This window comes from Triticum urartu, chromosome 7 (assembly GCF_003073215.2).
Source record: "Triticum urartu cultivar G1812 chromosome 7, Tu2.1, whole genome shotgun sequence".
Classification (NCBI taxonomy): Eukaryota; Viridiplantae; Streptophyta; class Magnoliopsida; order Poales; family Poaceae; genus Triticum; species Triticum urartu.
This window is the reverse complement of record NC_053028.1, coordinates 92,474,167-92,486,520: the sequence shown is the minus strand read 5'-3', so window position 1 is coordinate 92,486,520 and position 12,354 is coordinate 92,474,167. Positions and strand designations below refer to the sequence as shown.

General features: G+C 46.3%; 1 protein-coding gene across 1 annotated transcript; it reads right to left on the bottom strand.

Annotated features, from left to right (window-relative positions):
* Nucleotides 1–3,053: 3,053 nt before the first annotated feature.
* On the bottom strand, nucleotides 3,054–3,618 carry LOC125521120 (histone H4). Its single transcript, XM_048686168.1, has one exon. The coding sequence runs from the start codon at nucleotides 3,537–3,539 to the stop codon at nucleotides 3,228–3,230; it is 312 nt and encodes a 103-aa protein (XP_048542125.1). The 5' UTR covers nucleotides 3,540–3,618; the 3' UTR covers nucleotides 3,054–3,227.
* Nucleotides 3,619–12,354: the final 8,736 nt, after the last annotated feature.

Sequence of the window (12,354 nt, the reverse complement as noted above, 5' to 3'; positions counted from 1 at the left end):
AGGAGGCGCTGGCTTGGCTGGGTATTGGCCCAGGTCCAAGTGGGAGAGAAAGAAGAAAGGAAAAATTGGCTGTTGGCCCATTCGGGTGTGAGAAAAATATAGGTGGGCTTAACACAGGGAAGAGAGAGGAAATACATACTGTCCACGGGAATTTGGTACAAAGTTTGAGAGAGGGAAACAAATTGATTTTCCTCTCCTAAGAGGAAAATCTAGTAATGAAAAAGAAGCTCAAACAAAATATCACGAACTTAGAAATCAAAGAAAACACAAACTCGTATATTTAAATATGCTTAAGACCAAAATAAAACCCAACTAAAAGAAACAACAAAACTCAAATTTAATTTAAGTTGGTATTAGTTCAAATTAAATCCTCCGAATTATAAAAGTCCAATTTAAGCTTCATTACCAAACGAAAATTTTCTTGCCTTGATTTTTGGAAAACTTTTTCTTAAATATTCTGAGAATCGGGATGTTACATAGATTTGCAGATAGCACCTCGAAATTTTTTTTACGCAAAAAAAGCGCCTCAGGCGGTTGGAATAGATGGGCCGCAGAAATATTCTGAGAATTAAAATAATGTGTGTTGTGGTGAATTGATCCTACTGCCTCTACGATATCTTGATGTGAGCAAACCACCCAGCTAGACATCTATTTGTGCCAAATGCTAAGATGTATGCTTTATTATATGATGCAAATAATACAGAGCAAGTTCTACACATCGACTGGGACATGCAAACTGAGCAAACTAACCGTACTAGACTAGGAAAATTTTTTTAAAATTTCGAAATGGCAAACACTTCTCCCACCCTTGAAATGGTCAAAATATTGTAAAATTTTCAGACAAATCACCTTTGTTTGAATTCGAACATTTTCCCTTTTTAGAGTCTTGATAAAAGAAAATATATATTACAGAATGAATGCACATAAATTCTTTCAGACAAACCAACAAAATATGTGTTTGAATTCGAATATTTTTAAATTTAAAAATCAAGATAAAAGAAATGAAGTTCAGAATGAATGTACATATTTTTTGGACAAATCAACAAAGTATTTGTTTTAATTCAAATTATTTAAAATTTCAAAATCATTATAAAAGAAAATATAGTTCAGAATGGATGCACTTAAATTCTTTCAGACAAATCAACGAGATATTTGTTTGAACTTGAATAATTTCAATTTTAAATACTAGATAAAAGGAAATATAGTTCAGAATGAGTTTACGTATATTTTTGGACAAGTCAACAAATTTTTGTTTGAATTCCAATAATTTTAAATTTTAAAATATACATAAGAATATATAGTTCATAATGAATGTACTTAACTTATTTAAAAAAAACAAATAATTTTTTTTGAATTCAAATAACATTAAATTAAAAAATCTCGCTAAAAGAAAATAGATTTTAGAATGAGTGTACGTAAATTATTTCGGACAAATCAACAAATTATGTATTGAATTCGAATATTTTAAAATTTTAAAATCTGGATAAAGAAAATATATCTCAGAATGAATATGCATAATTTTTCAGACAAATTAACGAGCAGTTTTGCTTGTTGAGTACATGTACGGTCATCAAATGTCCGCAGCTAGCTAGTAGCCTTTAATTCCAGTAAAGGAATTAATCAACACTAACTCGGATCGTTATGAAGTTAAAAGATTTAAGACTGTACATCTATTAAGAATAAAAGTAATAGTTTTTGTAGCACATAACTTAAAGATACTTTTGGTTCAAAATTCTAGATAAAATGGATGTTCCGACCTCACAAATAAATTTATTTCTCACGTATTATGCGTCATGTGGGAGCACACAATAGATTTTTTATTTTCATTTACTCTTTTACTGTTGACCTGAGCGAGTATTATTAAAGATATATACAATTTGTCAAAGTTATTACAACAATCGATTTCTAGGTGACTCCTCAGTGCACAGTGCTGTATGCTTTGAGGTCAGAAGTTCAATCCAGCCGCCGCCATTTTTTTCCATTCTACCAAGCACAAGATGTGCGATCATGTGTTGTAATTAACAAAATCTGGAGGTGTTTTACAAAAAACATCACATGCAGCATTATAAGCCACTCACAGCGGACCTGGCATGCCACCCAGGCAGTGTATATGCCTGTGTACGGAAACTATGACCGTATTTGCACGTTCACGTAAGTTTAATAATTGTAATCATATATTTTACAAGTTTATGCATCAAACTGACCGTCGTGCACAAGTTATAACACTACTAGTGTATTTACCTCATTTGTAATCTGCCAATTGAGCATAATCTTTAAAATATTGGTTTATTCTCTAATGAGCAGACATCTTTTATACTAGGTATACTACAAAGCCAAACGACAAGAATGATCGCTAATTTGCTGTGAATACCAGTTCCATCTAACTTGATATGCTTGTCACATTGTCGTTCTGACGGAATGGTGGTTGAATTCTGTAGCATGACTTCTCAGGAGAGATTAGTATTCATTTAGCTTTGGATGTCTGAATATAATTCATAACATATCCAATACATCATTGCACCTCTTGATCAACTCAACCGAAGGATGAAGTTGTGTCACTACCAAGAGGGTATCGTGTATCTGTATTGGAAATTCCGCAGTTGGAAACATAGTTCAAGCAGTTAAAATGTTACTGTAATAAAAATCAACAGAAATAAAGCGCAAATGATGATCCTGATTAATTTATTGGAGTAGCAGTTAGCACGAACCACATCATGGGTTGGTCACTTTGAGATAGTCTCACATTACAAGTCAGAGAGCAAATTTGTACACTCAAAACTCAGGTCAAGGATAGCCACTCAAGCAAGAACTCGGTGATGAAATGCAGCATCTCCATTACAGACATTGCACCACAGAAGTAACATTGATGGTGTCCAGTACATATGGATCAGATGCAAAAACAAAGCAAATGATGTTCCTGAATCAAGATACACAATTGTTTAATGGCGTTTTTTCATCAGATTACAAATTAGCCTGCAAACAAGTTCGATTCATCCGGGGCCCAAGCATCACAAGGGAAACAACAATCGTACCCAATATCGAACAGAATCAGATTTACGACATGCTGACAGGCAAGTTTCATTTCCAACAAGATATGCAAATAACTTTGTTCCACGATTCAGTTCGAACTACACAGACAGAGTAAACAGCGAACTGAAAAAGTCAGAGTTCCATCAAGCTTTGCGGATCTGCAGGCGGCGACAGAGACAGGCGACAGTCGGCAGGACCTAGCCGCCGAATCCGTAGAGGGTGCGGCCCTGGCGCTTGAGCGCGTAGACGACGTCCATGGCGGTGACGGTCTTGCGGCGGGCATGCTCGGTGTAGGTGACGGCGTCGCGGATGACGTTCTCGAGGAAGATCTTGAGCACGCCGCGGGTCTCCTCGTAGATGAGCCCCGAGATGCGCTTCACGCCGCCACGCCGCGCAAGACGGCGGATCGCCGGCTTGGTGATGCCCTGGATGTTGTCGCGCAGCACCTTCCGGTGGCGCTTGGCGCCGCCCTTGCCCAGCCCCTTGCCTCCCTTGCCGCGCCCGGACATGGCTCACGATCTCGAGCTGCGAGCGGATGTGGTGGAATCGGAGGAACGGTGGTGGCTGCTGGTGCCTGGTGATGTGATTTGCGTGGAGGGGCGAGGGGCGTTTTAACGGGGACGAGAGGGTGGAGGAGGCGTCTGCCTGCCGTTGGATGCGGATGGAGGGACGGTCGAGATGGCGATCCGGGTGAGGGATGCCGCGGACTGGTGACGTGGCCGAAAGCTTGGACCGGTGGATTGGCGGGCTGGGTCAGAGCTGTGCGCAGCCCGAAATTTTGGGCTGGGCGGGCCGTCCAGAACTGCCGTGTCGTGTCAGATTAAACCCGTAGGTATCAAAGGCCAGAATGTATTGAAATATTTTATGGGGTCTGTGGAATTTTCTCTATCGAAATGAGAATGGTTGTCTCGGTTAGTCTGCAAGGAACTGACTTTTTTATGGTGTATACCAAACCCAAAAACAAGATAAGTCACTAATTCACTGTGAATATCAATTCACTTGAATACCTGCTGCATTGCCGTAGCATGTCCTCCAATGACAGATTCTCATTCCTTCATACGAACTGTTTTGGAGATCTGAATATAATATACAAGAAACCTGCTCGAATGCAATGCATCACTGTTATTCCCTTTCTTTCCTTCGTACGTATCATATAAGCATACGTATCATAAGCAAACGTATCATAAGAAACAAAGTTTTAGATACCGACAAGATCTCACCCCCCCCCCCCGCCCTGTGCGGGCGACTCGGGCGGCCCCCCAACCCTAGCTAGTGTCGCCGCCGCCGGTCCATCCTCTCTGCCGCTGCCGGAGGACGTCGTGGGGCAAAGCCGCGCGGCTGACGGCAGCGGCAGGGATCCTCCTCGCGTCAACGGGCGGCTCTCGGGCACGACGGGGGTCACTTGTTGGCCGGCGCGTCGATCTGCGAGCGGGGCCTGGTCCCGGCGGCTTCCGGCTTCAGCGGCGGCGTCGTGGGGCTACGTCGCGTGGGCGCGGAGCTGCGAGTGGGTGGATTTTGGCGGCGGCTTGGGGGCGCGGTGCCTCGGGCGGGGACTGCTCGCTGGCTCGGCTGCGGCGTCCCGTGGCTGGCGGCGCTGGTGTGGAGGCCTGGGGACGCGCGGCTGGAGGGTGACGCGCCGTGCGCGGCCGGTGCTGGCCCTGCTGCCCCGTGTTGCTCCAAATTTGGCGGGCCGCGGCGTTTCTCATGCACCCCTCCCCTCGTTCGCGACTGTGCCGTGTTGGTCCTTATGGCAAGCTCTTGTTCTGGGCAGTCCTGCTTGTACGGGGGAAGGGGAGGTGGAGGGAGTCCCAGGATCCACGGCGACGGGCTCTGCTCCTTTTCGTGGTAAGTCGGGGGTGCTCTGCTCCCCTCTCGTGGCCTGCGTCGGCGGCCGGAGGTGTGCTAGGTCTTGGATCTCAGGCGATTTGGTCGTGTTTGGCTCCTAGAGAAATCCTTGCAAAAAAATGTTGTTGATGCCGGTGACGGCGACTGTCGGTGTCAAAACCGGCGGATCTCGGGTAGGGGGTCCTGAACTGTGCGTCTAAGGCGGATGGTAACAGGAGGCAGGGAACACGATGTTTTACCCATGTTCGGGCCTTCTTGATGGAGGTAAAATCATACGTCCTGCTTGATTAATATTGATGATATGGGTAGTACAAGAGTAGATCTACCACGAGATCGGAGAGGCTAAACCCTAGAAGCTAGCCTATGGTATGATTGTATGTTGTCCTACGGACTAAAACCCTCCGGTTTATATAGACACCGGATAGGTTAGGGTTACACAAGGTCGGTTACAAAGGGGGAGATACACATATCCGTATTGCCTAGCTTGCCCTCCACGCCAAGTAGAGTCCCATCCGGACACGAGACGAAGTCTTCAATCTTGTATCTATGGAGTCAAGATCTATCTATGGAGTCATCTAGCAACGAGGGAGGAGTGGATCTACTACCCTTGTAGATCGCGCGCGGAAGCGTTCAAGAGAACGAGGTTGATGGAGTCGTACTCGTCGTGATCAAATCACCGATGATCCTAGCGCCGAACGGACGGCACCTCCGCGTTCAACACACGTACGGAGCAGCGACGTCTCCTCCTTCTTGATCCAGCAAGGGGGAAGGAGAGGTTGATGGAGATCCAGCAGCACGACGGCGTGGTGGTGGAAGTAGCGGGATTCCAACAGGGCTTCGCCAAGCGCTGCGGGAGGAGGGAGATGTGTCATGGGAGGGAGAGGGAGGCGCCAGGGCTTAGGTTGTTGCCCTCCCTTCCCCCCACTATATATAGGGCCAAGGGAGAGGGGGGCGCAGCCTTGGCCCTTCCTCCAAGGAAGGGTGCGGCCAGGGAGGAGTCCCTCCTCCCCAAGGCACCTCGGAGGTGCCTTCCCCCTTTAGGACTCTTCCTTTCCTTATCTCTTGGCGCATGGGCCTCTTGGGGCTGGTGCCCTTGGCCCATATAGGCCAAGGCGCACACCCCTACAGCCCATGTGGCCCCCCGGGGCAGGTGGCCCCACCCGGTGGACCCCCGGGACCCTTCCGGTGGTCCCGGTACAATACCGGTGACCCCGAAACTTGTCCCGATGGCCGAAATACACTTCCTATATATAATTCTTTACCTCCGGACCATTCCGGAACTCCTCGTGACGTCCGGGATCTCATCCGGGACTCCGAACAACTTTCGGGTTACCGCATACTAATATCTCATAACCCTAGCGTCACCGAACCTTAAGTGTGTAGACCCTACGGGTTCGGGAGACATGCAGACATGACCGAGATGACTCTCCGGTCAATAACCAACAGCGGGATCTGGATACCCATGTTGGCTCCCACATGTTCCAAGATGATCTCATCGGATGAACCACGATGTCAAGGACTTAATCAATCCCGTATACAATTCCCTTTGTCTAGCGGTACGATACTTGCCCGAGATTCGATCGTCGGTATCCCGATACCTTGTTCAATCTCGTTACCGGCAAGTCTCTTTACTCGTTCCGTAACACATCATCCCGTGATCAACTCCTTGATCACATTGTGCACATTATGATGATGTCCTACCGAGTGGGCCCAGAGATACCTCTCCGTCACGGAGTGACAAATCCCAGTCTCGATTCGTGCCAACCCAACAGACACTTTCGGAGATACCTGTAGTGTACCTTTATAGCCACCCAGTTACGTTGTGACGTTTGGCACACCCAAAGCACTCCTACGGTATCCGGGAGTTGCACAATCTCATGGTCTAAGGAAATGATACTTGACATTAGAAAAGCTTTAGCATACGAACTACACGATCTTGTGCTAGGCTTAGGATTGGGTCTTGTCCATCACATCATTCTCCTAATGATGTGATCCCGTTATCAACGACATCCAATGTCCATGGTCAGGAAACTGTGACCATCTATTGATCAACGAGCTAGTCAACTAGAGGCTTACTAGGGACATGGTGTTGTCTATGTATCCACACATGTATCTGAGTTTCCTATCAATACAATCTAGCATGGATAATAAACGATTATCATGAACAAGGAAATATAATAATAATAATTTATTATTGCCTCTAGGGCATATTTCCAACAGTCTCCCACTTGCACTAGAGTCAATAATCCAGTTCACATCGATATGTGATTAACACTCAAGGTCACATCCCCATGTGACTAACACCAAAGAGTTTACTAGAGTCAATAATCTAGTTCACAATTACCATGTGATTAACACTCGATGTAGGATCGAAAGTATGTCTAGAGGGGGGGGGTGATTAGACTACTTGACCAAATAAAAACTTAACCTTTTCCCAATTTTAGTTCTTGGCAGATTTTAGCTATTCTAGGACAAGTCAAGCAATCATCACACAATTCAAGCAAGCATGCAAAGAGTTTATGGGCAGCGGAAAGTAAAGCATGCAACTTGCGAGAATGTAAAGGGAAGGGTTTGGAGATTCAAACGCTATTGGAGACACGGATGTTTTTCCCGTGGTTCGGATAGGTGGTGCTATCCTACATCCACGTTGATGGAGACTTCAACCCACGAAGGGTAACGGTTGCGCGAGTCCACACAGGGCTCCACCCAAGGGCAACGGTTGCGCGAGTCCACACAGGGCTCCACCCACGAAGGGTCCACAAAGAAGCAACCACCCACAAAGGGTCCACGAAGAAGCAACCTTGTCTATCCCACCATGGCCATCGCCCACGAAGGACTTGCCTCACTAGCGGTAGATCTTCACGAAGTAGGCGATCTCCTTGCCCTTACAAACTCCTTGGTTCAACTCCACAATCTTGTCGGAGGCTCCCAAGTGACACCTAGCCAATCTAGGAGACACCACTCTCCAAGAAGTAACAAATGGTGTGTAGGTAATGAACTCCTTGCTCTTGTGCTTCAAATGATAGTCTCCCCAACACTCAACTCTCTCTCATAGGATTTGGATTTGGTGGAAAGAAGATTTTGAGTGGAAAGCAACTTGGAAGGCTAGAGATCAAGATTCATATGGTAGGAATGGAATGTCTTGGTCTCAACACATGAGTAGGTGGTTCTCTCTCAGAACATATGAGTTGGAATGATGTGTGTGTTCTGATGGCTCTCTCACTGAATGAGAAAGAGGTGGAGGGGTATATATAGCCTCCACACAAAATCCAACCGTTACACACAATTTAATCTCGGTGGGACCGAATCAAAACTCGGTCGGACCGAAATATGTAAACCTAGTGACCGTTAGAGATTTCGGTGGGACTGACATGCAACTCGGTAGGACCGATATGGTTAGGGTTTGGGCATAACGTAATCTCGGTGAGACCGATTACACAAACTCGGTGAGACCGAATTTGGTAATTAGCTAACCAGAGAGTTGGTCAGGCAAACTCGGTGGGACCGATTTGCTCTTTCGGTGAGACCGAGTGGAACTCGGTGAGACCGAAAAGTTACAAAGGGAAACACTGAGTTTACATTGCAATCTCGGTGGGACCGATTCGCTCTTTCGGTGGGACCGAAAAGTTACGAAAGGGAAACAGAGAGTTTGCAACCCCATCTCGGTGGGACCGAGATCCTTATCGGTAGAACCGAAGTGCTAGGGTTTGGCAGTGGCTAATGACAAGTGAAACTCGGTGGCGCCGGATAGGAAGAATCGGTAGGACCGAGTTTGGCTTAGGGTTTAGGTCATATGTGGATATGGGAAAGTAGTTGAGGGTTTTGGAGCATATCACTAAGCACATGAAGCAAGACGCTCATTAAGCAACACCTCATCCCTCCTTGATAGTATTGGCTTTTCCTATGGACTCAATGTGATCTTGGATCACTAAAATATAAAATGAAGAGTCTTGAGCTTTTGAGCTTGAGCCAATCCTTGTCCTTAGCATTTTGAGGGTTCCACTTTCACATCCATGCCATGCCAATCATTGAGCTTTCCTGAAATAATCATCTTGGAATAGCATTAGCTCAATGAGCTATATGTTGTTATGAATTACCAAAACCACCTAGGGATAGTTGCACTTTCAATCTCCCCCTTTTTGGTAATTGATGACAACATATAGATCAAAGCTTCGACAATGATAATAAGCATGAAATATATCGTCGCTTTGAGAAGTATGTGATAAGTAAGAGCTCCCCCTAAATTTGTGCATATTTAAAATTTGCTTTGGACTGCAAATGCACAAAGAGTTAGATCATGGGTTACTCTTCCATGTCACATACATCTTGGTGGAGCGCTCAAAAATGATAAGATTGAAATACATGCACTCATCACCAAGAATAGTGAATGATCACAAACGATAGATAGAATGATAATATTTAAGCAAGCATCAAGCAAACATTAAGTGTAGCTTATGATCAAACACATGATCATCGATGTCTCACAGGCATAAGGACGTAGTATCTCACACACAAGCAAACAAAGTTCGAAGAAACCACCAAATAAAACAAGAGAGAATAAAGCAACACCTCTCTCTCGAAGCCTATGATCTATACATTTTCTCCCCCTTTGGCAACAAGTTACCAAAAAGTTCCTAGAAAATGCATAGTGCTAAGTCGACGCTCAGGCTTGATCTTCAGGTGGTGGTGGAGTCCGGATCACTCCAAGGACGAAGCCTTCGGTAGACGTGGTCGGAGTGGAAGCTGAAGTGGATGCTGGAGCTGGTGGAACTGAGGCTGTGGCTGGTGCAGATGTTGTAGCTCTGGTGTCAGCAACTGGCAGTGCAGACGACCTCGGACCTCGTGGTACCCTCGCAAACGCATGAGTCGTGGTCCTGCCTCTCCTCTCATTCATGTCCTCCTGGAGCTGCTCCACTGCAGACTGAACTTCTGTTACCTTGATGTCCAAGTCATAGAACCTCTGTTCCATGATCCTCTCTAAACTCGCCTGGTTCTGATTCAGGGTGACTATACTCTGCTCAATCCGCGGGGTGGACGCAATCAAGTAAACTGAGCTGCTCTTGTTTGGTCTTGAAGAATAGTCAGATGCCTCCGCTTGAGTAGGCATCCTGGCAGCTTTCTCCTTCTTCGCCTTCTCCTTCTGAGCTTGTGCAAGGGCATGATGGTTCATTCTCTGTCATCACAACTTCATTGTTCTCAAATCTGGACGGATGGGCAGGTGTTCCTTATCCAACAAATATACGCCCGTGCCCATCTTGGAGTTGATGAGCTCCTGAATCTGAGGGGCATATCCACAGCTCCTCTTCTGATCTGCCGCAATCCTTTTGATTGTTTCCACTATAAGGCTCAAATGACTTGAATTTTTGAGCACGTCAAAAACATGAAGCAAATTGATCGCGGTGACCTCTGATCATCTTGTGATCTCCAGACTTGGGAGAAGGGTGTGCCTAAGGATCCAGTTGATCGTAGGCAATCCGGAGCAGATAATGCACTGAGCCAAACTTGAACGTGTCAAGTGCTTCATTCGGAATCTCCTTGTACATGTTGGACATGGAGTTGTGGTCCATCTTTTTCTTGGCATAAATGTCCAAGTCATCTGCTTGCTCCTCTGGGGCATTGATCAGCTTCGCCCATTCCTCAACAGTAGAGTGGGTACTCGTACCCTCAGACATCCATGTAATCCTCCCATCTGGATAAAAAGTGAGCTGTGGAGTAGAACTGCATGATGAGTTCCTCGTTCCACTTTGTGAGCTTCTGCCCAACAAAGTCCTCTACTCCACACGCCTTAAAGCTGTCCTGAACTCCTGGGTAGTAACTCCTTCCATTATCCTTAATATAGGTCAGTCGACCCATCTCATGTCATACAATTGGCTCTTGTCAAGTAGCACTGTCTCATAGAAATCCTGTTGCTCCTTGGTATGAAACCTGTGTCCACTGCAGTCTTCTCCTAGAAGCATATGGAATCCTGCTTCTCCATTTCCTGAGCCTGAGTCTCTCCTTAGCTTTCATATCCTCAGCACAGATGAAGCATCCGTTGTGGTCTGGGATCTGGGCTTGAGCTTCCGAAGGACACTCTCTTCCTCTTCCTCTGCGATAGTCTCAAGCACTGGGGCCTTGTTCTTCTCAGTGGCTGGGATGCTTCTTGTGTTTCTCTTTGGTGCACTTTTAGGCTTAGATGCAGCCTTAGGTGCTTCCTTGGGCTTGGATGCAGCTCCCCCTGACCTTATGGCATCTCCCATAAGTTTGGCTGCCTTGGGCGCTGGTGCAGCTGCCTCTTCTTCCTCCTCCTCTTCTACCATGATGGAGGCCTTCCCAAGCACTCTACCCACAGTCTTCTTCACTCTCTCTTTCCTCTTCTTGCCCTCATCTGCAACGGGCTCAATGGGAGCAGGCTTCTCAGTTGAGGCTCTAGCCTTTGACATGGGCTGCCTGCCTGCTGGCCTTTTGATTTTCAGGCCTGGCTTTGAGCGTTGAGCTGGCTCAACTCTCTTGGAAGTAGCCTCTTCCTCTGCCACATAGTCCTCATCTTCAGAATCTGAGGTTTTCTTCTTCCTTTGTCTCGTGGCAGCTTTAGGCAGGTTGCTGGGTGTGCTCCTGCTGCCATCATCTGAGGAACTTGAGGGGCTAGTGCCCTCACTCAACTGCACTTGCTCCTCTGACAAGTTTTGGCTGTCACTCTGGTCTGACATGATGCAAACTGACTGCTGACCCTGTGAATAGATTATAGAGGAGATAGAGTGGATGAGCATCACAAAATGCAGAGATTTTTGCAAAAAGAATGATCCAAAAACTTAGTTTTAGTTTCCCAATGAAATCATCTTGGATCTACCGATTTTCAAACTCGATGATACCGAAGCAGTTTTGGAACCTAAACTAGTGAACTCGGTAGGACCGAGTCACAGTTCGGTAGCACCGAGACTGCTAGGGTTTCACTGAGTTCAAAAATCGGTCACACCGATAAGTAATTCTCGGTCAGACCGAGTCTCACTTGTGCAATGGCATAAGCCAAATCGGTGGGACCGAGTTTTTCAACTCGGTGGGTCCGAGATGGTTTCGGCGGAGACCTAAACATAGAATTTTCGAATCAAACCTAATCTATGAACGTTTTGACTAGATAGAAGTGTTTCAATCGTGGCAAGAATCAATATGATCACAATGTGCTAGGAATCAGATTGAGGAATAGCACAAAGATCAAGTCCATACCCTAGTTCGGCGGGGACTTGCTACGGCGGCAACGGCGGGGCAGAATTCCCGTTGACGGCGATGGAGACCAGCGACTGGAGGCGGCTGATGATCCGGAGACCTCGGGGGCAGAGCAGGCTATCGCGCGGGCGAAGGGGTTCGGAGAAATTTCCAAATTTTGCCCGTGACTATATATAGCCCGACCCTGTCGGTGTGACCGAGTTGAACAACTCGGTGGCACCGAGATTCATAACTGCGTGCAGTTACTGAAACTCGGTGAGACCGAAAGGTTCAAAT

Excerpts from the sequence above, each read along its gene's own strand:
- LOC125521120 (XM_048686168.1), bottom strand. The coding sequence starts at position 3,539 with ATGTCCGGGCGCGGCAAGGGAGGCAAGGGGCTGGGCAAGGGCGGCGCC.